At 40.9% G+C, this 26,730-nt stretch overlaps 4 protein-coding genes across 9 annotated transcripts; 2 read left to right on the top strand and 2 right to left on the bottom strand.

The window, feature by feature from the left end:
• Positions 1-5: 5 nt before the first annotated feature.
• LOC134176762 (myosin-11-like) lies at positions 6-9,129 on the top strand. Of its 3 annotated transcripts, none has more exons than XM_062644449.1 (33): positions 6-150; positions 232-336; positions 554-612; positions 1,286-1,823; positions 1,884-1,938; positions 2,005-2,036; positions 2,207-2,231; positions 2,549-2,798; positions 2,867-2,929; positions 3,988-4,035; positions 4,093-4,182; positions 4,247-4,359; positions 4,436-4,535; positions 4,601-4,639; positions 4,696-4,884; positions 4,935-5,066; positions 5,422-5,496; positions 5,559-5,738; positions 5,795-5,896; positions 5,953-6,135; positions 6,438-6,569; positions 6,632-6,739; positions 6,818-7,057; positions 7,135-7,239; positions 7,304-7,387; positions 7,455-7,538; positions 7,618-7,724; positions 7,792-7,846; positions 7,899-7,952; positions 8,022-8,288; positions 8,349-8,426; positions 8,525-8,620; positions 8,684-9,129. In XM_062644449.1, exons 2-33 carry the CDS (start codon positions 318-320, stop codon positions 8,744-8,746), a joined length of 3,765 nt encoding a protein of 1,254 aa, XP_062500433.1. In that variant the 5' UTR covers positions 6-150; positions 232-317; the 3' UTR covers positions 8,747-9,129. The 3 variants fall into 3 exon arrangements, with proteins under 3 accessions (XP_062500433.1, XP_062499737.1, XP_062501157.1); XM_062643753.1 differs by having other exon boundaries at positions 7,899-7,955; XM_062645173.1 differs by lacking the exons at positions 6-150; positions 232-336; positions 554-612 and adding an exon at positions 1,015-1,222 and having other exon boundaries at positions 7,899-7,955; positions 8,684-9,128.
• Positions 9,130-9,431: 302 nt separating this feature from the next.
• On the bottom strand, positions 9,432-12,136 carry LOC134191605 (uncharacterized). Its single transcript, XM_062660229.1, has 5 exons — positions 11,470-12,136; positions 10,711-11,063; positions 9,946-10,099; positions 9,780-9,848; positions 9,432-9,710 (listed from the first exon to the last, which is right to left on the bottom strand). Exons 1-5 carry the CDS (start codon positions 11,995-11,997, stop codon positions 9,693-9,695), a joined length of 1,122 nt encoding a protein of 373 aa, XP_062516213.1. The 5' UTR covers positions 11,998-12,136; the 3' UTR covers positions 9,432-9,692.
• Positions 12,137-13,976: 1,840 nt separating this feature from the next.
• LOC134176256 (hemicentin-1-like) lies at positions 13,977-16,928 on the top strand. The gene is made up of 10 exons (XM_062642937.1): positions 13,977-14,285; positions 14,362-14,413; positions 14,476-14,529; positions 14,589-14,663; positions 14,825-15,094; positions 15,177-15,446; positions 15,511-15,762; positions 15,813-16,058; positions 16,135-16,446; positions 16,510-16,928. Exons 1-10 carry the CDS (start codon positions 13,977-13,979, stop codon positions 16,887-16,889), a joined length of 2,220 nt encoding a protein of 739 aa, XP_062498921.1. The 3' UTR covers positions 16,890-16,928.
• Positions 16,929-21,009: 4,081 nt separating this feature from the next.
• LOC134180608 (centromere protein J-like) lies at positions 21,010-26,680 on the bottom strand. 4 transcript variants are annotated; one of them, XM_062647815.1, is made up of 14 exons: positions 26,110-26,680; positions 25,371-25,520; positions 25,054-25,308; positions 23,769-24,728; positions 23,607-23,710; positions 23,461-23,554; positions 23,136-23,258; positions 22,514-22,589; positions 22,314-22,446; positions 22,080-22,251; positions 21,697-21,837; positions 21,571-21,644; positions 21,308-21,503; positions 21,010-21,250 (listed from the first exon to the last, which is right to left on the bottom strand). In XM_062647815.1, exons 1-14 carry the CDS (start codon positions 26,599-26,601, stop codon positions 21,101-21,103), a joined length of 3,120 nt encoding a protein of 1,039 aa, XP_062503799.1. In that variant the 5' UTR covers positions 26,602-26,680; the 3' UTR covers positions 21,010-21,100. The 4 variants fall into 4 exon arrangements, with proteins under 4 accessions (XP_062503799.1, XP_062503805.1, XP_062503792.1 ...); XM_062647821.1 differs by having other exon boundaries at positions 22,514-22,586; XM_062647808.1 differs by having other exon boundaries at positions 23,100-23,258; positions 25,371-25,517; positions 26,110-26,679.
• Between the last annotated feature and the right edge of the window lie 50 nt (positions 26,681-26,730).

Genomic DNA, 26,730 nt, shown 5'->3' with positions numbered 1-26,730 from the left:
CTGACTCTCACAGTTTCTCTAATTGAACGCGAACGCGCAACGACGTTGTTGTTTACCGATCCGTAAGTCTACCATCTGACAGCTCGGTCGCCGTCACGATCGAACCCCAGAGGCGAGCTTGCAACGCAGTAGGCGTTTCGATTGCTGCAGGTCGGTTTGTTTATGGTTCATGTATCGGGTCGCTGCGTGCACGTCACGCGCAGTAAACTGACGGACCGATTCTACTTGCAGATGCAGTCGTGCAACCGGCTGGACGAGTGACTGTCTGAGCGACATCTCGACGCATCTGCTGGTGCTTGCAAGTTGGCTATATCGCTATGGCCGATTCGCTAGCAAGTAAGAAATGTCGCGTTCGTTTCCGTTGCACCTGTCGATGCTTGGAAGCCGCGCGCGTCCTCCGTAATAGAAATTTATGCAGCGGACTTGAACTGAGACGCATTGCTGTGCCGGAAGCGTCTTGCATCTTGCATAGGCGTGGCTAGTTGCCATTCGAGCAGCATTTCCGGTTGGTGAGTGCCTCCCGTTCCTGTCATTGTCACTTTCTTGTTTCTAGATGGATTTAATTATGACGACGACGAGTTTGATGAAGGTTCTGCCAATCTTCGTGATGAGGTTAGTGCGTTTTTGAAGGGCTGGTGTTTGAGTGCATGCTATAGTATAGCTCCAGGCAGTTTCAACTTTGTTCACAATGCAATGTACATGTGTATTACTTTGTACGTGACCAAGAGTTGTGGTAACTGTCTTGGTGTGTGTGTGTGTGTGTGTGTGTGTGTGTGTGTGTGTGTGTGTGTGTGTGTGTGTGTGTGTGTGCGTGCGTATGTGTATGACGGCAACTACTATATATTACTATATATTAGCTATTGCCATTTCCAAGCTTTCCCCAAATTCATTAAGAACTTAGAGTCAGGGTTGAAGATGTGATGGTTCAATATTACTGTCTTGTAGTTCTTCACTTTTTGCTTTCTATGTATACTCAGGGTTGTCACACTACTTTTTTTGCAAAGTATTCTTAGGCTAGCAGGGCACATGAAAATATGAATAAAAGGTCTATCATCTTCTTGCTATTTTATCCATTTTATTGTTTGCTCAAGTTAATGGAATCATAAAAGGTAATGTTAATTGGAGATAAGGTTGTTGGCTGTTGAGTGTGGATGTTATAACAATAAGTAGAATCCAGTATGCTTCAGAAATGTAATCCAAGAAGACTACAGAGCTATTGCTGGTCAACATATTGTATTGGCCATGCATGATTAAGTTTGATTGGAAATTAATTCAGTTTGTTTAGGCTGCAGACAAGCTTGGTGAGCTTATATCTGCTCAGTGGGATGATGATCAGGACACCAGTGATTACATTCGAAGCATCAGAGAAGAGATAGACCAAGAGTCTGATGATAGTCTTGCTGGTGGAGTAGACCTAGATATGGATGCAGAGATCAGTGATCTGTTGGGAGAATCAATGAACCATCTACAAAATGGGGCAGAAGTACTTCAGAGAAGAAGTGATTCACTTGGAAATGATTTTCTTTATGCAAGCAGTCCACTCTTTGGTGAAGGTACAGAGGATGAGTTTCATCTGTCAACCGGAACAGGAACAGCAGAGAAAGATGATGTCCTTGGCTTGGAGAGTCCTAGTATAGGTAGAACTGTATCTCCAACTAAGACTATAGATTTAGCTGCTCTGGGCATCCTAACCGAAGGCAGTGATGTTGCTATGACGAATGGGCTTTACCATGAAAGCTTGCCTGATTTGAAAATCACCACAGAACAGTCACATCATTTTGGTCAGACCAGCCCTAAAGTTGGTAGTGTAATAGGTGGGGATGGTAAGTGTCTCTGTTAATTGTTGTGGGATACTATTATTGTACTGTTGCATCTTGTTCTAGATGTGGACTCCGGTCAGGTTCCTCAAGAAGGAAGACATAGCTCTAGCTCTAAACGGTAATGTCGCTGTGATTTATGATGTCCTTAGTACATATTTAAGTGATAACTTTATCATACATGTAGGTTACTTCGGAGGGACAGTAAAGACCGAAGCAGTATGTTTTAAATACAGTTGTGAGCATGAGTTGAATAAGTGCATGTTTGCTTGTATTTTGTGTTATCTTTAATGATATATATATATATATATATATATATATATATATATATATATATATATATATATATGTTGTTTTCTACACAGACAACAATAATGTGTTTTGTGCAGGTATGGGAAGTGGAGATGGACTCAGGTAAGCCGACATGTGTACTTCATGTGATAGTGTGTAATGTTAGGATCACTATAATTTCAGCTAATCTGCTTACTAACAGGTACTTCACACAATAGTTTGTTTTCTTATCTTCGTCATTTCTTTACTGATTACATCAATAACCTTCTGTATTTGGCAACAGCATTCACTTCTGTTGCTGAAGCTTATTAATTAAGACGAGTGCAAACTAACATAACGAGTGCAAACTAACATAACCTCAACTTTCTACTCTACTTTGTGTATTGATTTGACATACAGGTTTGTAACTTAAATGAGTTGCGATTGTTTTTATTTGCTAGCGATCGTTCTGGACTTATGAATGGGCATGCTACTGATCATTTATCAAATACGTCATCACAAAAGCGGGAGACTTCTAGTCGCAAACGAAGAACAAGTGATGTTGACCAGTTAGCTGAAGAGGCAGCAAAGTTACAGTCAGAGGTCGAGTCAGCACTAACAGGCAAACTTAGTGATAAGACATTGTCGCCACTGCCAAAGTCATATAGTAGTGGGAAGTATAGTACCAGCCCAGCTGATATAGCTGAAATGGTTAGATATCATGAGCACTGTTTTGATTTTATCACAAGTAGATAAATAATGTATGATACGTGTGTCAGACGGCTTCTGTGGAAAGAAGGTGGTCATTCAAACCGATAATAGGAGACCCAGATCGAAGAAAGGTATCATGCTTGGAACTTTATTGTTATGTGTTTCTTTCCAAAATCTTAGTTTGGATTTGGTTTTTGGACTGTTAATTATGTGTATATTGTCTAACTTCACATATGTGTTCCTGATCATGTGTTGTTCTATTGATCAGTCTTTCTCTGCATATAGTGGTCTTTGTTTTTCAGTTAGTAAACTAAGGTGTTGTTCAAAATTATTGACATTTTCAAAACTGCATAAAGGGCACACATTTCCAATACTTTCCCCCTCCCAAAGGGTACTGTACGCAATAATGTTGACGCACAAATCAAAAACCAAAAATAGCTGTTATCAGTTATTTCCTCCTCAAACATCAGACACGGGCAGCAAAAAGAAGACCAAACGTACAGATAAGATGTTTCAATAGCTACGTAATTCTGACGTAGTTGTGACGTTTGGCCATGGTTTCAGTACTAATTATAATTGACTGTATTTGGTAACGAAGTCCATAGGCAAGCACAGCAAATTTGGATGCCTGTTCTTAGTAACAAACTGCATAGTAGAGCACAGCAGACACCATTTGTTTCTATTATTAGTAACAGAGTGCATAGGCAAGCACAGCAGACTCTAGCTGAGAAGGGTCATGCACAGTGAAGCACAACATGACCCTTCTCTGCTTCAGGATTTTCAGATATTTAATCCTCAGTGCAGCAATGATGAGGCTAGTGAGTGCAGTAGGTTGTCAACACTGCTTAATTAACCTATTCCAGTCGTGCAACAAAGAAATTAGACAGTGGAGATGCTCTGCAGCCATTTGCTACCAATTATCAAAGAATTTAATTAAATGATTTCAGCTCTGAAGATGAATTTTAGTAGATTCTGAGTCAGCCAGTCTTGACCACTTGAGAATGCAATGCATAGAGTTTACAATGCAATAATTGTGTCGCTGTGTCTGTTTGTCTTGTTGCTCAGTGTGTCATAATGTAGATTCCTTAGTGACATGCTGGTGTTTTTGTCTTTTTTCTTCTCATTTTGGTTGTCAGATTTGGTATTCATCAGATAATTACTGATGTTTACTGTTTACTCTTGCATTCAGATGAAAAGCTCACCGGGAGCTTCTGTCAAAGAATTACTTGATTCACAGGTTGCAAATAGTTTTGAAATACTCCATCAGTTATTTTTAGTTTCAAATTTTTAATAGCGAGAAGAAAAAGAACTACAGCTAAGACGGACTCTGAATGATGTCCATGAAGTAACTGGTGATCTTGCTGATTTGCAACACACAAAAGAAGTAAGGATTAGGCATACAACAATGGTGTAGTGATAGGCTGCTGTGTGACACAGTTTGCTTACAGATTTTACAACGCGAGTTACGTATTCTTCAGGAAACACTTGGTCGCAACAAATCTGAGCTGAGAAAGTGTGAAGAGCAGGTAGCAAAACACCGTTGCGAAATCAAAGAACTTCAGTAAGAAACAGATTTGCTATCATGAGGCGTTGTGTGTATATATAGAGCTATTATGAGGCATTGTGTGCTGCTGTAGAGCTGAAGCAAGTTCGATGCAAAAGAAACGGGATTACTTGCAAAGTGAGATGCAGCAACTTGACAGCATCCTGATGGAACGAAGAGGTGTTCAAGAAAGCGTTAGTATTTATCTCATCAATACTGATTGTAAGACCCATTAGTAATTTATTTTTGAATTTTTTAGAGTTTGTTAAGTCCAACACAGAGTAGAAATGCTGAAGAGGTTGAGTGGCAATTAGTTTATAATATTTGCCAACTAACTCTCTTGTTTACTTGTAGTGTTGGAAACTGCTCAGTGAGAATGCACAGCTAAAGTCAGATCAGGAGGCAATGAAAAGCAAACTAAAGGCTGATGGATTAGCAAAGGAGAAAGAAATCAGTGAGTTGAAACGACAGGTTAAAGCGGCAAGTGAAGACATGTTCACAGAGAAAAAGAAAGCTCGAGATCATTGTGACAAACTGAAGCAGGTAGGCATTTGCTAGCAGTAAGTGGCATTGGTTCTAATTTATTTCGTTAGGACTATGATGATGCCCAGAGACAGTTAAGGGATGCATTGAGAGACAAGGTTGCTGCTGTCAACAAGGCAAGAGACACAGCTGGTATTGAGAAACATGCAGATCTTGAAGTTTTGAAAGCAAAGATTTCTAGGGTGAGATTAGGCTGATGAAATTACAAAATGTCCTAGTTTTGTGCATTTGTATTTGAATGTTGTATGTGAAATCAAACTATATGAAAATACTGTAAATAGTTATTGTAGGTTAATCTGTAGCAGAAAGGGATGCATTACTATTTCTAATGATGTAGTCAGTACCGTGCCGTTGTTGCTGTTGATGATATACAATTAGCTAAGTCTTAGTACAGTACATGTAACATATTGTGACTGATGCTGCATCAGTTGGTGTTTGAACAAGTGTATATATGATTCTTGAGTAACTGAACATACTGTTAATATGTAAATGAGTTTGATCAATGTCATGCATTGAGCATAGTTTTGTTGAATGCAGGAGAAGGATAGTGAATTAGAGAAGTTGAAAGAAAAGTTGGGAAAGCAACTTGAAGATATGAAGAAAACTTTGCAGGTGATCCTGTGCCTGGATCGTGCTATGTGAAACTCTTAAGTTATTGTGATATTGGTTACTAGTCTCGAGATAGAGAGCTTGTCAAAGCTAACATGAAGTGGAGAGAAAGGAACGAGGCAACAAATGCTCTCTCGGCTCAGCTAAGAGAGTACAAGAAACAGCTTGCTGAGAAAGACGGTTTGCTTAGCAAGACAGACAAGAAATCTCAAGTGCTAGTGGATGACCTCAATCGTACTCTCAAAGTATGCCAATGGTTTGCCGAGCAGCTGAGAGCAGTGTGTATTGGTATGCTGTGTAGGTGAGAGAAGATGAGATTAAACAACTGAGGACATCACTAAAACAGCAGGAAGAAGTGGGAAAGGCTCTTGGTGAAAAGCTTCGAGCAGAAGCTCGTGATCATGTCAGTTGGTTTTACTGTGGCAATTATTTGGCAATACTGTGATTGGTTTGTTTTAGGCACGTAAGGCAGTTGAACAGGAACGTGTACAGCAGGGAAAGGCTAAGCAGCAGGAGTTAATACGAGAAAGAGAAATGGTGAAAGATGAAATGGAGAAAAAGTTCCAGACAGCAAAACATGAACTAGCTGTTGAACAGCAGAAATCAAAACAAATACAGCAAACTTTAGTGTCTTTAAATCAGGTCAGTAGAACTGGCAGCTAATCAATTGACTGTATGTATGTTTGTCATGAGAAATATTGGTAGTGTGAAGCATGAAGGTGTGTGATAGTAAATCCAGAACTTTAACTGATATTTAGATATGAGTGCAGTAAATACAGTTTGATGTGAGATGGAAACCATAACAGAAAGTTTCCAATTATTTAGAAGTTTATTTAGGAATGGTAACTTTCTTGAAATGTAAAACATTGGTAATGTATGACTGTCAGTCAATTTGTTTCTAGTAGCTATTATGATCTTCATTTATTTATATTAATATTTTCCAGGAGGTAGAAGAACAGCGCTGTGCGACCAAGCAAGCACACAAGGAAAAACTTGCTACTGTCAACAAAATTAAGGAGATGGCAAGGTTAGCACGTCGACAAGATTTTGAGAAGTTGAAGAAGAAACTTCAACAGGTTGGTGATCCAAATGTGACTGATTGAAATTGGAAAACTATTAAACAGACTTTATTTGGTAGGATCATAACACTGTTATGAAGAAGGTGAAAAGTAGAGTGGCAAAGTTGGAAGAGGAGATCAAACAAGCCAAAGATGCAGAGAAGATCTTACAGCAGAAGGAAAGAGATGTATGTTATATTATAATATAGAAGTCTTCCATTTTCCAGCTGTATTGTTACTTGTGACTCTATTATTTGGCTATGTAGCTGATAGCAAAGATGGAATTGACAGAGAAATCCGTAGTGATGGAGATCAATGATGAGTGCCAAAAGACATCAGTTGCTTTGAGCTCTTTGGCTGTTGTTAGTCAAGGGAGGCGAAGTCGACCATCCACTCCAAAAGTAACTAGTTCAATGGATAAAATTCCAACCAGCTTAGTTGAAAGGCCAGCATCTGCTCCACCAGTTGCTGCACGCAAAGATTCCACATCTAGTAGAGGAGCATTGGTCAGTCACTTTGGGTGCATGACTGTTGTGTATTTTGTTATTTGTGGAACTATTTTGTGGTGTTGCTTTGCTTTCAGTCACAACTGCGGGCTTCTAATGATGAACTTCGAAAATACGTAAGTGAGCTGAGAGCAGAACTGAATCGTGAGCGGCAGACTGCTGCTCAACTTCACAGAGACAAGGTATTAATAGCAACAATGTGAAATGTCATGTATCAATTAAAGTGATTGCATATTACATTGACAGGTGGCTGAACTGAAGAAGGCCAAAGAGAGCATTCAATCTGTACAAGCAGAGGAGATGCAAGCTTTCAAACACAAACTTAACAAGGTTAGTCACTTGTTTACCTGATCTGTGTCATCAGTTTGTGTTATTGTATCATTCTTGATAACTATAGGAGCTGTTAGCAGAAAAAGTTAGTGTTCAAAAACAAGCTGCCAAAGAGACATCAATAAAATTTCAGAGTCAGATGAAGGCGAAGGTATTGAAACCAGATGATAAATTACAGAACTCATGGTATTTGGTTTTTGTTAATATTAGCTGGATACTTTGCTTTGCAGGATGAAACCATTCGGGAACTTCGGCAGCAATTACAGAAGTGGAAAGATGAGGAGGGGCAGAGGTTCTCTAGGCTTATGCACACAGAAGTAAATCAGCAAGCAGACAAGTAGTCCCTGATTGTACCATAGATTTTACTTATGCAGTCCTCTAATAATTTGTTGTAATTGTTGTAGACGAACTAAAGAACTTGTTCGCCGAATTGAAATTCAACAACGATCTGAGAGAGCGGTACTACAGGCATAGTTGTATTATACCGGTAGATTGCATTTGATATGTGCAGGCTCACCAAAGAGAAACAGAAAAGCTTGAAAAAGAGCTGAAGAGACTTGGACAGGTGGTACTTGAGTGCATGAATCCAGGTCATTGTAGTGTGTTAAGCTACCAATATAATTATATTTGACAGGAAGCTGCAACTCATGCAGCTACAGCAGCGGCTGCTGCTTCAACTGTATCAATGTCGTCATCACCAGAAAAGGCTATGACTAACTCTAGTGCTGAAGCAGTCAAGGCAAAAGCAGCTGTCAACTTAGTACGTCGATTGCAGAAAAAGCTGAAGTTGATGTGTGAAGAAAATGAGCAGTTGAAGAGGGAATTGTTGGAACTCAGAAAAGCTCCTGTCACTCCATTAGGAACTCCTGAAGTGCCTCAGCCACGTGCTAACAGCGTCGAGGTTGGAATCTCTTTACACATATGTGCTTGATGTTGTCATTTCTTATTACTATGTGCACAGGCTCAAGACAGTGGCCTATCATCGATGGGTGCAGATTCAACTTTGACAGACATCCATCATCTTCAGCAAGAATTGAAGGTGTACTGTATTATTGTTTAACTAATGTATTGCATGTGTCAAACACACTGACATCACGGCACAGTAGTGCAGACTAGAATTGAATTTTGTACTGATAGGCAACTGAACGAAAGAATCAGCGGATGAGTGTTCTACTGAGTGAGAAAGTGAAGGAAGTTGTCAAACTGCAGAGTCAATTCAAGTACCTCAATAAGGTAATTTACTAAGTACCTGATTTCTCATTGAGTGAATGTCATCATTTAGATGTTGTCTTCTAGGAGTTCCTAGTATTACAGAGACAGCACAGTTTTACAGTAAAAAGAGTGGATTCTGACCACTGAAGTTCCTGGATGTGGCCAGTGCTCGCCTTATGTTGGCGTGTGATCGTTCATAACATAATGCAGTTAAATTAGGTAGCACACCAGGTGTACTATTAGCACAGTTCACAGATGAAAATATTTTATTACTTGCATAGTTAGATAGCTGATGTATGCCCTTTATTATAATGTCGGTTATTATGTCACTTCGTAATAATTTTATTAATTTATTAACTTAATTGCTGTTTTATGATACTGTATATTGGTTATTATGCCTAGAGAAGGATTGAAGTTGAGTTCGAACCAAAGCAACTTAATCTAATTCGATTGTTGCGAAGTGCATGGAGTCAGTGCAAACTTGTTTGTCTGACTGCAGTCCATACGCTTTGAATACAGTACAGTTTTCTTGTCTCTATCTAATTACACATTACTGGCATTGTGATCTGTGTAATCTTACTCATTGTATTCATATATGACAAACATGTAGAAGACTAGAGTTTTTTGGTGATACTGTCTCCCTATAATGGTCTCTAAAATTTTATACTGATTTGTGGAACACCATGTGAGGTTGTTAGAAAACAGAAAAAATTTAGATGTGTGTGTGTGTGTGTGTGTGTGTGTGTGTGTGTGTGTGTGTGTGGTGTGTGTGTGTGTGTGTGGTGTGTGTGCGTGCGTAAAATGCTACTGAACTCCATTAAACCCCTGTTTAATGAAATGTAGGTAGCAGTACAAACAGAGTCATTACACGTTACTAAACAGTTTTAATTAACGTAATTAATGTTTTCACTTTGTATATTATATTAGCATTCTAAAATACGCTTTACATATTGTGTGAGCATACTAACGCAGCGAAAATGCAAATAGAACCTAATCTTGTACCTTGTGGCGTCAACGCAATATCCAGACGGAGTCAGCATGCAGAGTCAACAACTAAAATTGATATTCCTCTGCAACTGCACGTCGACTCTGCTTAGGGATTCTTCTCGTGCTAGATTGAATTAATAAACCGCTAACGTCAATCGTCGAGCCAACGTAGAACACTAATAATCTAGAAAACCTTGTGTTTCGGAGCCTTTAAAACAGAGCGGACTGTTGACGTAGTTTCTCTTGGCTCCATCGTTGCAAACTGCAACCAAACAGCATTGTATAGTGCGCATACTACGTATACTGTACATGTATATAATACTTCAGCGGCTTGGAAACACGTCAATGCGTTACTTTACCTTGCTGCTGTCTTTTTCTTGTGTGGGCGTCGCAGATAGCGCCATGCAAGGCGGTCGCAGTCTGCCAGCAAATGCACTCGCACGACGGCGGTGGTTTAATGACTTGCACTGGAGACTTCCGGAAAGTGTCTCTCTCATTGCAACGTCTTTAGCGCTAAAGAGAAAGTACAGATTGTCGTACATGTACGACTCACGTCCACATGCATGTTTGATGCATGCTGTTTGTCTAGTGCGGTACTTGCAAATCTAGGTAGGCAGGATAAAAGTATGTCAACATTAGTATACTGGATATATATATATATATATATATATATATATATATATATATATATATATATATATATATATATATCCCTTTATCATTCAATTCATTTCTTGGCCGAGTATCGTTCGAAGCCATTTCGGTCCGAAAGCAACTTTTTGCCTTCTGTCCCACTCTAGTAACCTCTAGCCTGCGCGCGCGTTAAGAGGTACTGTGAAAAAGCCTCGATCCACTAGGCGTTTTTCTTGGGTGCGTTCGGTTTGATGGATATCTGTTTACCGTCTATATCTGTAGTCTATATAGTGTCTGAAAACAGTTGTATAGATAGGCTCATAGCGTCAGTATCCTATACGGTACAAAATTATCTCTAGAAGCTATACTCTAGATTGTATGTTTTCAAAATGTGGCAACCATATGCATGTAGTTGAGTGTGCCGTATCTATTTGCGTATTATATTTTACACTGCGGTCATCTATAAACCATGCAGTTGCTAGTTACCTTACCAGGTCACGATGGCTTGGCACTTGCTTTTGCTGCGGTATCCGCGAAGACGTCCACCAGAGTGGCACGTAGGCTGCGTGCAAGTATATCGCAGAAGATTCTTTCTGCAAGAACCGTTAAATCCGAGGGAATCTGCGAGTTGAGGAAATGAGGTAAGAGACGCCGCGTATTCGTACTGTGCTGCCAACCAGTCGGGAGTTGGCTTACTGTTGCGACAGCTCGTCACGTTCGGCACACGACACTGTGTCAATGAGAAGTCGCCGGTCACTTGACTTGACGTCGCAGATTTGCAGAAAGCTTGAACTGATGTAGAACTTGACAGTCGGGGACACGACGACATAGCTTGAATGCAACGCTGTAATCATAACTGTATCATTCAAATTACGTTTAATTAATCAGTAGATTATATTAGTTAATTTTCTGTGTGTGTGTGTGTGTGTGTGTGTGTGTGTGTGTGTGTGTGTGTGTGTGTGTGTGTGGTGTGTGTTTGGTGTGTGTGTGGTGTGTGGCGTGTGTGTGTGTGTGTGTGCGTGTGTGTGTGTGTGTGTGTGTGTGTGTGTGGTGTGGCGTGCGTGTGTGTGTGTGTGTGTGTGTGTGTGTGTGTGTGTGTGTGTGTGTGTGTGTGTGTGTGTGTGGTGTGGCGTGCGTGTGTGTGTGTGTGTGTGTGTGTGGTGTGGCGTGCGTGTGTGTGTGTGTGTGTGTGTGTGTGTGTGTGTGTGTGTGTGTGGGCGTGCGTTTGTATGTACATATATACTACTTACCTCTTGAACATCGACGGGGTAGCGAACTGTCGTACCATTATTGATGCAGTGCGGCAGCGTCAAACACGCAAAATCCAACATGGCGGAAGCACACGTGGCCGAATCCACTTTCAACAGTCTCTTGCGCGTGTCCACAATCTTCTTCTTGTACTGAGCAATATTTCGAGCGACGAACTCCGGAACGGTGAATCCGTACGGAAAGCTGCAGACGTCGAGCTGAGGACAACTGCACTGATCGATGGGTCCCGCGTCGTACGGTCGTTTCGTGAGCGGTTTGAATGCACGTAAACGCGTCTTTGTTGGTCTCGGTCCAACCGTCTCTCCGCCTACTGAATGTATATGTTGTTGTAGAGGTTTAGTGACACTAGAGACGTTGCGTTTCTCTCTGTGGTGATCATGAGCATCCACTAGGCTATCAAGATTCAACAGAGTGTCGCCGAGAGTGACTATGCTGCTTACTTCTGTCTCTCTGCTTTTTGAGATAGAGTTGTAGGCAAGGAATAAGGCAACAAGAAATGTATAGGACATGGCCGGTGTATCCGAGAAGACGGCAGCCGTCAACACTACGCGTGAGCACACAACAGAATGTGATGACGATCAGGCGAAGTCGCGCTCCGCCTTTTCCTGTTGTCATCGCACAGTCGCCAACGTGGTTACGTACACTCGAAGGCGCTTTCCCGGTATCCGTCGTATAGCGCTTACTTACCCTCTTTTTAAGGCCGTGTTTTATCCAGCAGTTATAAGTCGTGGTATACATACAGCATAATATGTCTAGGTTTAATTAACTATATTTTCTACCACAATGCAGGGGTAGAGCAAGCAAGATTGCACACAACACTTCTCGTCTAGACAATAGAGGTATAGAGACGTCAAGTGCACAAAATTGTGACCGCTGAATGCGAATGGGCGTCTTTATATAGAAACAAGCATATATATATATATATATAAACATATATTAAACGTGCAAGCACTTGCCACCACAATACACATCAATAACAAACGGCTTTCTATCAACGTTAGATGTTTATAGTTCACGTCTCCAAGCTTTCTCGAATTTGCGACCACACTTGCTATATTCTTATGCTAGGTTTGCTCTACTCTTAATTTTACATCTCAAGGCGGACACCGTAAAACGTCTGATTGTGAGGTGTCTTGACAAAAACTAAGTGCTCGCCTCAATACCAAGCTGGATTTACAATATGCCAACGCTGAGCGTCGCGTGAGAGTGGCACGCGTCGCGTCACACGTGTACAGCCGTTGTGTACACCATTCAGCGCGCCATAAACGTCGCCGCATGAATTCTTGAACTGACCACTCGCGCTTCGATTTTCTACTGGCAGAACTCTGCCGAAACCCCATCTTGCTCAAAATCCATTTCTACGCGTTCTCCCTTGCACGAGAGTCTTTGTACATCTTGCAGCTGATCATCTACAAGCAAGGAAAGCTCCCTAGATAATCTCTAGACCATTCAACGGCGCCGATCGAATCAATAAAAATTGCTCACGGAAGCCACACGTGCATTTTTAGTGGCTGTGATCGGTCGAAATCTAGGTGATACTTCCGACGCGATGTGGACAGCTTCCGGTTCGACGCTATGCGGCTAAAATAAAACTCGATTCTATTTGGACGCGTCGCGTCGCGTCGATCCATTTACAAGTTGAATTCGTACGATGCGACCAGACGCGACCCGGTGCTCAAGCGTTGGCATATTGTAAAGTTAATTAATTATCCCAGCCGGACAGTTTGTTTAGATACGCGCGTAGATATATGGCGACGAAACTCTTGCCAAATGTATATAGTTATCGATCGAAATTGTGTATATCAAACATTTTTGTTGAGCAATGATAGTGTATGTAAAAGGGAGTGACCATAAAACCTTTAAGGGCGAGATCTGATGTGACATTAAATGATTTTAATCCTTCGATTGTCAACACCATGTCCACGCTACGCCGGCAGTGTATGGTGTGAATATCGAGATACTTGAAGGTGTAGACTGCTTTGAGTAGCCAGAGGCGTCACTCGAATAAGGGAACTGGGTAAACCAAGCCCCAGTTGACCTTCTAGACAATTGACAACACAATATATATGTATATATATATATATATATATATATATATATATATATATATATATATATATATATATATATATATATATATATACATATATCCCAGTTGGGATCTGTAAGAAGTATAAATATATACATGTCTAATATATATATATATATATATATATATATATATATATATGTCACTTGCGGTCTTCACCTTTGGAGGCGTACACAAATCCGGCGACACTTGGTAGCTACCGTTTAGTAAACTACACCTGGCAACACATAATTTAAAAGTTAAATTGCGTAATCAAATACAGGTAAACAGAAAGACTTGACTTTAGCAAAAAACTCGCGTGTCACGTGACTTATCGCGGTCACTTCAAATCTCGTGCCACACGTTTCTCTCACTTCGTAAGTGCACTCGACTATTTGCGTTCATTGTGTGAAGTAGACAATGGGAGAGAAGAGTGAATCACGGTCTCTCTCTTCTCAAATCTCTCGTTTGTTCGTGTACGGATCTCCTGTAGCCAACTTGGTGCTATTTGCCTTCACTTTCTACGTACTGTCGATGCATCACGGCAAAATCGACCAACTGCAAACGATCATGAAAAAAACACGATTTGGGAATGATCTCAAGTTTGAAAGAAGTCAGGCACAAACGGATGCTCAAGTACTATTGAGATACGCTCGATCTGAAGATGGTGCTAGCTCGCAAACAAAGAGTGTTGTGGACGAGCACCTTGCAGGAATTATAGAATGGCAGGTATTCACAGTGTATTTAACTGTAAAGTTTCGTTAACTCGAAAGTTGTGTTTGTACATCAATATTTTCGTTGTTAGTTGAAATCTCTCCGAGCACATTGCCTAGACAACGAAAAAATTTGCATCCAAGGTCGCTTGTAAAGAGTAAGTGAGTTAGCAATCATAGAAAATTGATACTTTTGCCATTTGCAGGTCCCAAAGGCTCCGTAGGCATGAGAGGTGTCAGCGGTAAAACTGGCCCTTCAGGTCGCACGTTTATAAAGTTTAGTCACAGTTCCCACGAAAATTTGATACTAAGTTTACAGGTAGGAAAGGAGAGAAAGGCGACGTAGGTGTACGTGGCGAAAAAGGTGATCGTGGTCCAAAAGGCACAAGCATCGGTAAGGTGGTAAATAAAAAATTACAGTCTCTAGACACATTGGTATACAAAACAGCTTCCTGACACTCACTCACAATCTTACACGTACAGTCTAGTGAGAGTGGAAGCTTATGAGACTATCTACAGACGCTAGAAAACTATTGCTTTTGCTTGTTGTTGCAGATCCTCCTCTTATCACCAAATCTCCTGCTGATTTTGTCGCTTCAGAAGGCGACACCGCTGTATTTGAGTGTGCAGCGACAGGAAATCCGAGACCTACAATTCGTTGGCGCAGACTGGGCGACTCGTCACTTCCTACATCTCGTACTACGATATCCTATACCAACGCACTGACCATCACTAATCTACAGCAGGACGACTCGGGATCTTACGTTTGTGAGGCATCAACCGTGTTTGGCATGACACAAGCATACGCAACGCTTGCTGTAAATGGTAACAGTAACAATTGCAACTTAAATATAATTATCTTGACTAAACTCGATTTTGTTGGTTGTACACTTTGTATTGCGTCCAGTGCCCGTGTCTTTCATCAACACATTTCCTGACACCGTCTTTGTATCCCTTGGACAGACGGTCCGACTAGACTGTGTCGCTTCGGGATATCCAACTCCTATTGTTACTTGGTCTCGAGCGGACGAGCTGCCCAAGTCGAGTACAACGCTAAACAACGGAAGTCTCGTCATTCACAACCTTACCAAACCCGATATCGGACAATACGTGTGTACAGCACGAAATGACGAGGGGACAAAGACACGCTCCGTTACGCTGAAAGACGACTCTATCCGTGAGAAATTCTTCCCAATGTGTGATAGACGTGAACTAACCTAACACAAACTAACGTTTTCTAGAAACGCCAAGCGCCAAAAACAAAGTGATCATACACACGAATGCTGCATTGAACTGTCGATATTGTTCTCATCACGGATATTCTATTGCTTGGACAAGAATCGGCGGTACCCTTCCGTATTTAAGAGCAAAGACGACGTCGTGCTCTCTTATCATCACAAACATAACATTGCAAGACAGCGGCAAGTACGCGTGCATAGCACGTTCGAAATCTGGCACAGCCCTCACACATGAAGTTCCACTCAACGTCATTGGTCTAACCTTCAATAATCCAACGGTAAAATTGTAATTTTTTTTTCTGTAGCTCCTGCTCGCATTAACAGCACATTTCCGAGCATTGTTGCCGTTCAATCAGGAGGAAGTGTTGCACTGAAGTGTGAGGGCGTTGGTCCACCAACTCCTACGGTCTATTGGACTAGAGACTCCTTTCATATCAACAGCAACGAGACAGGCATGCTGTACATAGAAAGAGCCAATCAACACACCATTGGCACATATCACTGCCACGCAGTAAACTCGCTGGCACACGACGTGAAACAAGTTGAAATAGGTAAACAAACTAAACTAATAAAGAGGGTATTAATCCGTGGTGGTTTATGGCCATTTATTTTGTATTAATGGCAAAGTAATGGGTCAATTGCAATTTGTGTTGCGTCCTCCTTCCATAAAGATCAGAAACGAGAAAGAATCATTCATGATCAACTGTACGGCAACTGTAGCTCCCGAGTTGCCTTTACCATCTACCAACTGGAAATGGAAACACGATACATGCGGCCTCGTAGTATGGGACGAACATTCAGTGAAATCTGTGTTCACTAACGGCAGCCTGCTCATAGAGCAACCAACACGACTAGACAGCGGTGTTTACAACTGTAGTTCACAATTTGACGGACAAAATATCACTGCGTCTGTTCAAGTGAAGATAAATTACAAACGAGGTAATCAACATAAATATTTATTGATTAATTAAACGTTTACTATTGTTTGTTTGGAAATTGCAGACACGAGTTGGATGTTGGTCAGCGACAAATGCAGAGGATTTCGTCAGTCTACATACGACAGTTCAGTGTTTTATGCAGTTTCATCGTCTACAACATGGGAGAAATCGAAAGAATACGATTGTCCCAGTGGATATCATTGGGCATGTACTGGCGAGGGAAAAAACATATTTAAAGGCGATGTCAGAACAGGACATTACACTTACCTTAATCAGTGTGGATGGAATGGGTATAACTTTGACGGGGACGGTCGCCACCACTTTAGATTTCGTGACTCAGCAACAACTAATGCTTACAAGCATGCTGGACACAATGACGAGTACCCTGTTTATTTTAGTAGCAGTACCAGTCAGTTTGCAGGAATTGTTTGTATCAAAGACTGATCATGCAGTAACGGTTTGAACATCGTCAAATATATATTACTTAATGCTAGAGCTGCTGTGTCACGTGTGTTAGGCATTTACAATGGAAACTCAGGAGCGGCGAATTACAAAGCACTTTCAGATTGAGGCAATAGAGCTTTCGTTGTGACAGTCACGTAAAGACAGAAATTTACAGTGGTTCTGTAAAAGAGTGGCATCCTCTTTTGGCTGATAGAGTTTCCGTCCATGCCCCCACTGCAGTTGGCTTCACTGCAATTGATCGTGACTATGGAAGTCCCATGCAAAAACAACGAGTGAAACGACTTCTGTTTCATTCGAATGGACATGAAGCAATGCGGAAAGTGTCACAAGAACGCAACGAGGAGATAAGTTGCGGTGCCAGATTCGCACGTACGCGCAGTATTCGTCTATACGTACCGGTGATGGTCCTCCAAGTGGAGGGGAGTGCCCCTCTGCCCGCGCCTAAAATTGCCCTGATCCTTCTTGTCATCAGCGTGCAAAGCCCAACTGGACGTCAAGCACATTAATTGAAGCAGCAAACACTTTGTGCTGAAGAAGTTGGTTCCAACAATATCATAAACTTATTTGGTTTCCAAAACCGCGTCTAACAGGAGCGTATCCACCCCATCGGTAACTTGTAATTAATATTACTTAGTTGTCGTCTCTAGACACCAATAATAGCGCGATGATAAATACCGTGGATGATCTTCTAGCGTCTTTCAGACTAAAAGGGGTTTGGGAAGCAACAATCAACGGTGTTAAAATTAAAATCATGTCTCCACTACCGGCTACACATCAACACAGCTTCAATTACTAGTGTTAACTCAATTTCCGTAAGACGAAGGAAAGGAGGGAGGGAGGAAAAGGGAAGGAAGAAAAAGGAGAGAGAAAAAGGAGGAAGGAAAAGGGAGGGAGGAAAAGGGAGGGAGGGGAAGGGACTGAGTGAGTAAGCGCGTGACTGAGTGGCTACAAATGTAGGAAGGAGCTCACTTCCCAATTTCAGGGGAAACAAAGGCCCAATATCACCATTTACAAATACAAATGCAATGGAAAACCTACTATTAGAATGATGTAACCATAACCCATCCATGGGCCAAAATATCCTAACCAAAAGCAGCCAAACGGCTACTAGATAAGAGAATGTGTCTGTCTATCTGTCTGTCCGTCTTTCTGTCTACGCCTCTGCCTGTTTGTCCTCAACCGTAACAACAGTAATTACGTAACCAGGGCAAGCCCACATAGATAGATAGAGTCGTATGTATTTCTGATATAGCAACTGAACAGTTGTCAATTGACTTATACCCTGTTTACACGCCGAGCCACGCCAGCCCAGTATTCCAGCCCGCGTTTACAGGACGCACTCCGTAGACAGGGGCGGATTCAGGATTTTCGAATGGGGGTTCCGTGACGTCACAAAGGTTAGAATCAGCCACGCCTCCAGATAAAAATTAGCTATTTAATCACCTATACCATAGAACTGACGTATACGTTAATGAATCTACAGTACTGAAGAATTTGAATTGATCTTGCAAGCTTATACATGTCTTTCGCTAGACAGGCAAATGTTACCGCTTTTTCTTTTCTTTCCGAAGAAAGCTTCTATAGACATATATGGTTTCATGAAATTGTGAATGTTGTGACCATCAAAAGTGGAAGTATATTTTCATAAGATAGAAAATAACTACTTTGAAACATTATCATTGCAAGGAAGTAAATGAAACATGTTGTTGGAGAACAACTAGGATTGAAAACAAGTTACCATAAATTAATGTAGAAAGAGTAGGAGTACCGTACGACTCACTCGTACTGTCCGACGATGATGGACCTACGTCGAAAGTTCATAATCTGTATTGCACCTCCGTGTGAAGTTACTCAAAACTAAAACGTGAGCTGCGAGTCACGTCAGGAAGTAACAAGCACCGCTGGTACGCGGTCATCTCCGTGTCATAACGTCACAAAATTTTAGGGGGTTCCACGAACCCCCTGAACCCCCTCTAGATCCGCCACTGGTACATGTAGAAGGAAGCCAATGCGTGTCACTAACGTGCGTTAGTTACTTGAGCTTGACATAGCTCGCGTTAGCTTACGTTTGCAACGGACAGAAGCCAAGCTGCTCGCTATGGCTTTACAACAGTCATATCGAGAATGCGTAGGACATATACGAGACGTCGTAGGTCTATCGCCAGGCGACTGTTGCGCACATGCAGCAACGGAGTTCAAAAGCTAGACTTCTTGCTCATCTTGGTCGCTCCATAGTTGGATAAGACAGAGTCTCCGTCTCGCTTTACGCTATTTGTGCCATTTTCACGCGGAAGTATGACGCGGCGGAAAGGAGTCTGGCCACGCGAGACTACCAAATGAGCTGCCCGTTTTCCAGCACTGCGTTTACACCATGTACTTGACCCGAGCCAGCCCGGGCTGGCGTGCGCTGGCCCGGCTAGAAATACCGAGCCGAGCAAGCACGGCTCGGCCCGCGTTTACACGTACCATAGAAAACGAGCCAGCACTGGCTGGCCCGCTTACAGGTGCTGGTGTAAACGGGATATAAACTAGAATAGTTAATGCTTTGTAGAACTAGCCATCAACGTAGTCTACCGCAGATCTTAGAAAAATTCTCTATGATTTTCAAATCTCAATTAAAATATTTCAAACTAAACTAGCCAGTCAATCAAAAATGAGATACTATAAATTAATTAATTAATTAAACTAAATTACTATTGAGCCAATTTTTGTGTGTAAAATTTCAAGTTCTGATATAAGATGTTTGGTAGCTACCATACTCTGCATTACACAACGCAGTAATTCTTGTCTATCATTTTCGTGTCTATAATGGAGATGTGTTCTTCGTTACTTTGTTACATTGAGTGAACCCCTACTTTACAAACCTGCATCAGCCTATGCATGTTACTCACACACGTAGTGTGAAAACATCTTTACTTGTACTGATTTGTGTTTGCACACTTGACAGAAATGTTGACGTTTAGAGAAAAGCATGATATTCAGAACACTCAATTATCTGAACCTTTCTAGGGACAGATAAACAGTCCAGATAATCTAGGACTTAGACAATCAAAGGTTTTTAGAATATGAACTAGTTTTGCTATAAGACATCAGTTTGTCTGTTTGCACAGCTGTAGATCCCATATATATGCTAGCATTTAATAAAGAGTATGCATTACACATTTTCCTTGACTCCATGGTAACATTCTAAAAAGCAACTGGGAATGTACGTAGACGCTTAGTAAAACAAAATGAACTGCATGTTTCCACTTACAAGCCACTATCCCATTGCAATGCCCGATATCACAGTTTGGATGACTGAGGGCATACTGTAAGTCTGAATAGTCTGGTAAGATCTTCAAATCTTGAAAGACTCCCAAAGGTTTTTGTAGGCATTAAACTGTCTATTAAAGATGGGGCTTATGTAGTGTTTAAAGTCCTTGGTATATTTTGTCATGTTTAACTGAGAATCCATCTAGCAACTGTCTTCTCTGGATTTCAATCCAGTTTTTCAAGAATATGCAAGCATAAGTTGCAACTTTAATATCAACACCTGACACAGATGTTGTCAGCACCATGATTGTAGCAGTGTCTTTCAAACAAGGTGTGTGTTGCATTTGAGTCCACAGAACACAAATCACAAACTGCTCCACCAATCAACACTAAACTTAGCACATACTAAACTAAATTTGATCATTTATTAAGCACAGACTTCTCTAATTGAGGCTACTACGTTCACATCAGCTCTCAAAAGGCTATCTAGGTAAATGATCTCTCAGTCAAAGTGTTTTGCATCTTGTCCATTAATGAATTAATGCCAAACTTTGTTGAGTCCCAGTCTTATTGACAAGGTCTGACTGACCATTACCAGGCCATGGATATAGGACGACTCATCAAGAACGCATCAATTCCAGCACTGCACACTGGTTTATTACCCGAGGTGCACAAGCACTAGAGTACAGTAACGCCGGTGTAGACCAGCGACTCGACATGCCTCCTGTGCATGCACTTATTTGCATCTGCTTGTAAGCTCAACATGAGCCATGACCTGACCGAGCTAAAATTATCTTGTGGCAAGTGGAACAAAAAGCACGTGCCAAAATGCATGAGGAGGATTGGGTACGAGTCTAACTCAGCTACTCTTGTTAATGTTCAGTCATTAATATATTGATAAGTAAACATACAAGAAAATTTACACCTATTTGATTGACTTAGCTTTGCGATGGGGAATCACTGTTCATTGTATCAACAACTAGTTGACCAAATCCATCCTTTACCCTTACTCGACCACACGCATACCGTGTCTCTTGTCGTCCATCTGTGAATACAGTCTTCACAGTACCATCTGGGTATTCTCTCCTCTGACATTTCAAACCATCAAATGAAATAACATCACAGTCCATTAACATAGATTTTACTTTGAATTGACGTGTATGTATCTCTCGCTGCCCATTTGGATGTTCGATTGTCACTTCACCGCTAGGTGTAACTCTCTGTATTATACCACTAGTGAAGACACTTTCTTGTGAGCCATCAGCAAATAGGTATTTCACTGTCTGATCAGGAAAAATAACTTCTTTGGTGCCATCGGGATACTGCTTTTCTACTTGGCCGCTAAAACAAAAACACATCAGTAAATCAGAATGGATTCCAAGACTTTGAAAAGCCACAAAAACCGTACGTTGAAAACTCCATTACTTCCAACCCATCGGGGTAAGTTGTCTGTTGTGTTTTTGTCTCAGCATAATAATATACCTACAATGAGATTCCATTACTGCCATGTCACGAAGACAGACCTGCTACTGACCACTTTTTGGTCTCGAGTTATCTTCTTGACATCGCCATTGAAGAACGAAAGCACAACACTTAGACCATCAGCGCTCACATCTTTCTTCGTTCCATTGGAATAACTAATAGTTTTCGAACCATCAGCCCTCACTAGTTCAACCTAGTTGCATGTCATAGTCAGCACTGTCACACATTCAAAGTGAGTTTCCATAAATGTTATGCATTTGGCAATTATGTCCATTAGTGTACACTTCTTGCATTGCAGCTCTCTGCATTCCTACTATTGTTCTTTCTTTGTGTGTACTGTCTTAATAATATTACAAACTTGTGACCTCTCAAAATTTGGAAGTCCTCAGCCATTTTTACACTTTCATGCACATCAACAGAAGCATTATCACTAACCCTGCCATCAGAATGCTCTATCTTCCTTCCAAGCACCTCAGAACGCATACTGCCAGTCTTCTCTTTGTTTGACGTATCTTCCTCGCCAGATGCTGCATTGTCATCACTGAAGCTCACTGACTTACTCTGCTCTGTCAAACGCGTCACTATATTTGGTGACTTTACATGCATTCTATTACACACAACAGTTGCCAGGTTACTGTGATAACCGTACGGTAAGATGCAAATACAAACTTCTGCTCATTTTGCTGAACAGGATGACTTGATGTCTTTACGGTTCCTTTCTTCCTGCTGGCAAAGGTACATTCTTTACTCTGATCTTTGCGTCTTCCATTTTGCTCAATCTGAGCAGACTGTCTTGTTTTTGCTTCAAGATCAATGTTGCAACAAGTATCACCAATAATATGCAAGCAGTGCACTTTAGAGCACTATACCAGCTGTTTGAGTAGGCCTTTTCTGATTTGCTTGTTTTACTTCCTCTTTTTCCCCATTACTTGCTGATTCAAGCTGCTAAAATTGAAAAACACAACATTAAATTAACAACACCAATAATAGCAATGCCAATAACAAATAACAAACAATTTAAACAAAGTCTAACATAGTACTGTACAGATTCTACAAACAAAAAAAGTTTCAATAAGTTCAATGTCATGGTTGCTTGTACTGCCAATCAATAGTTTCAACTTTCAATAGTCATCTTTATGATACAAAGGTTTGTCCTAGTACTACAAACAACTAAAAGATTAGCTAATTTTAAATGACCAATCATAACTAGTATCCCAAATAAAACAGTAGCTAGCCAAAGTAAGCCATACCACACAAGTCTACTGAGCTTATTACATAGCAAGCCACACTCATTAACAAACTTGTCTTTTCACATAATCTCATCTACACACTCCAGCTACAGTATTTTAACAAAGACCACACACATCGATGTCAACACGTCACATACACTAAACTGATTCCCAAAGCAAATGCATACAGCATGCCTCTTGCAACATATTATATAATGTACAGTACTTTTGTCCATTGGACCAGACGTTGCTCTTCCATCACCTTAAGCTCTTGCTTGAGATCGGAATTCTCACGCTCTAAAGCTGAAATTTTACTTCGATATCGTTCATTAGCTGCTGCCCAGCGAGCCTCTCGCCTCTCCAATTCTCCACACAGTTCCAAATTCTAATCTCACAAAGTACATCAAGTTAGAAAAATTAGACTGACAACCAAACCAGTTAGATAAAGTCAACAATAACTGATCATCTCTAGCAAAATGTTAATAATCTAATAATCATTACTATCAACCTCCTAGCTGTCTGTTAATGCCGGCAACAGCACAGACTAAGCAACACGTGCTGCTTTATCTGCCAAACCAAACCCTTACTTCTTTCTTTAGAGTTGCAATTTGTTGTCTTTCTTGACGATCAGGTGCATTCTGAACTGACATTCTGTATTGCTCAAACACACGCTTTTCTTGCCTACCAACAGCACCACATGATAGAAACAGTTTAGTGAGCAAAATTCAAGCACCTAATCTTCCTTAGTTCCTCTTCTTTGTAAGCTTCAAACTCTGACACTTCTTCCTTCTTCCAATTTTCAAACTTGACTCTTGCTTTTTCCAACTCCGACAATGCCTTTCACATTGCATAAGTGTTGTCAACTATATCAATCTAGTCAAGACAGATTTATTACCTTTTCCCTGTCTTCCTTCAACTTTGCAACAGCAACATTCTCTCGCTTAAATCTTTCAATTTCCTTTTCTAACTCCAACAGTTTTTGCTTCACAGCAATAGCAGAGACCTCATCAGTTGATGTGCCATTTTCTCGGACTATAGAAACAGGCCTGACAGTTTTTACAGGACTGTGTGGATAGTTCTGTTTCAGTTGAGCTTGAATACCATTTAAACTTGGAAACAGCTTGTTAACCAGAGCTGATGTTGGAGGCGGTGATAAAACAGTATGAGGAAGCGTACTACCACCTGACTTGCCGTATTCAGTTCTGTTGTTTACCAAACCATGCGACTCAACTTCAGAACAAGATTGCTCTGACACTAGTGTATTGTCGCCGTCATGACTCACTGTATCAGACTCTTTGTCATTCTCAAAGTGATTTTCAGGTTTGCTGTGTGCACCATCACTAACTTGTTCACTACCCTTTAGACTATGTAAGCCATTGGTGGATAATCGATAGACCTTACGCTGTCGAGACACAACAGTCTTTATAGGTGGAGTTGATGTGATTGGCTTTGGATTCTGATCAGATTGTGGAAGCAGTTCCTCCCATGTCTCTTTGTCATCAAACTCCACTCCAACTGCACGAGAAGAGAGTTGACCACCTGACATAAAACCTTGCCTTTGCTGTTGCTCAAAATCAACTGAATTTACATCAGACAAAGATGAAATACTTTCATCAGTCTCATCTTCTGTTACATCTTCTGCCTCAGTATCAGTTGAATTATCTGTTGTTTGTGTTGACTGCTTGACATCATCTGATTGAAACACTTGTGTATTTGGCATACTCTTGCTTCCCTCAGATTGTTTTCTGTTTCCTTTTGTCATAACCTTCCTCACCAATGAACATTGAGATGAAAATGAGCTTTGATCTGCTAATTTTTCCATTAGTTCAAAATCTGCCAGTTCTTCTTGTTCAACCTAAAGATATCACATGGCAAACCTGTAAAGCACACGTGTAAACAAACAACATACAAACAAACAAACAGACCAGCAGAGACAAAAAGACAAACAAAAATAGAGACAAATAGACACATAAACAAACACATTGATACACACAAACAAATGAACAAACTGACAACAAATAGCAAGACAAAATCAAGAAAGTAAAATTTTAACAAAAATTGAAATTGATTGTGATTGTAGACACCAACCAAATGGATACCTGACGCAGTGACATTATACTGACAGCACAACAAACAGCCACGCACAGCACTGAATTAAAGACAAAACAAGTATCACTTACTTCCTGCCTGTAACTTGTTCGAACATAAAACGAGTCATCCACCTTCAAGTTCCTTTCAGACAATTTTGAGTTCGCAGTGTCGTCTTGAACATCTTGAACATTGACTTTAGTTTCCTCACTAGTCTGCACCACAGGTGTATCTAACTCTTGCCTCACAGCTAAACTCTTTGAATTAAATCGATTCAGACCTTGTCCTTTTCGCAAAAAAGTACGCGGTTGTTTTTCCATAGATAACGAAGAACGTTGCAAAGATGCCTACCAAATGTAAATACAATGTCTTAAATAATTAACTGTAACTGCAGCATTAAGATATTCACCTGTTGCTCCCGACTGAGTTGCTTCTCAACAAACTCAGTAAAGGTCTTTGTGTCTTCCCCAAATGCTGGTCGAAGTGGTCGCTCATCAAACAGACGATCATCCTTGTTCACTGAAGGCTCCTTGTGTTCGTGTTCAATACTCTCATCCTGCTAGCAAACAATTAAAAACATGAAATTTGATATATAACAACACATGGAATAGATTTGCATATGCAAGTATAAAAGTCTATAACATTACAACTAGAATTGATATTGAAATGACCAGCAGCACATTCAGCATATGGAAAAAAGGTGATTAGTGGCAACAAAATTATGTATTTACAATCATTCACGCATTTACAAGCAATAGTAGGTACAAGCACTACCACAACGTAAAGTTTGTAGTGATTATGAAGACAAGCAAACAGAACACTAAGCATAAATTTAAGCATAAATTGATTCCAATAATGAATAAAATAGTGTAGTTACAGTGCATCAACTGATCTCAGTCATAAATGTCAAAGTCAAGTGTTAGAGCAGATGGACAAGCTATGGCAGCCATAGCCGATGACCCAAACCAGATGGTTACAACAGACCAACTACAATATAGTGTGCCAATGCTACTTATAATTAGTTTCCAGTAACACTGCATTCCTATTTGCCATTGAAACCCACCAGATTGAGCTGCCAACTAGATCATACTATACCTTGCATGTACTCATACGTACACATCTATGACCGCCAATCCCATGTATCTTACCTCCTCATCAGTTTCGACAGACACGTTAGTTTGTTCTTGTCTCTCTGTTACCAACTCGGCCTCTTCACCATCTATCCTGTCCTCTTCAGACACAGTCTGCTGCTCTTCAACGACCTGACCATCAGGCCCTTCACTACCAACGCCAACAACCTCCTTAGAATCAATACTATCTGTGCGAGTTGACTGATGATGCCTCATCCGTCTCTGAGCAGCCAGCTGCTGTTCTTTCTTCAGTTTCTCTAGCTGCAACTGTTGTTGGCTAAGCAGCGTTTCCTGCTGTTTCTTTTGCCAGGAACACAATTCCTCAAAGCGTTGCAACCAATCAGAGGTATCAGAGCTGTTGATGTCGCTTCCCACAACAGAATTCGAAGGTGAATGTGATTCTCTTGGTGAAGGCACAACAGCAGGGAAGAGATGAGAACCAGACTCTGGTAGTTTAATAGACTGGTAGCTGACTGAATCTGCAGAACTTGTTGTCTCCACGAACGCCATTCAAGTTTGCTAGAGCTCCGAGAAAATCATACCGAGCGGGCTATTTCGCGCATGCCCGGTCTCCCGGATGTTTTCAGATGTAAGCACCAATTAGGAAGTTAGGAAAGTTGCTAGTGTTTTGCAGTAGAA

The sequence above is a fragment of the Corticium candelabrum genome, chromosome 1 (genome assembly GCF_963422355.1).
Source record: "Corticium candelabrum chromosome 1, ooCorCand1.1, whole genome shotgun sequence".
NCBI lineage: Eukaryota > Metazoa > Porifera > Homoscleromorpha > Homosclerophorida > Plakinidae > Corticium > Corticium candelabrum.
Note: the sequence above shows the minus strand (reverse complement) of the source record. Positions and strands in the feature narration are given on the sequence as shown.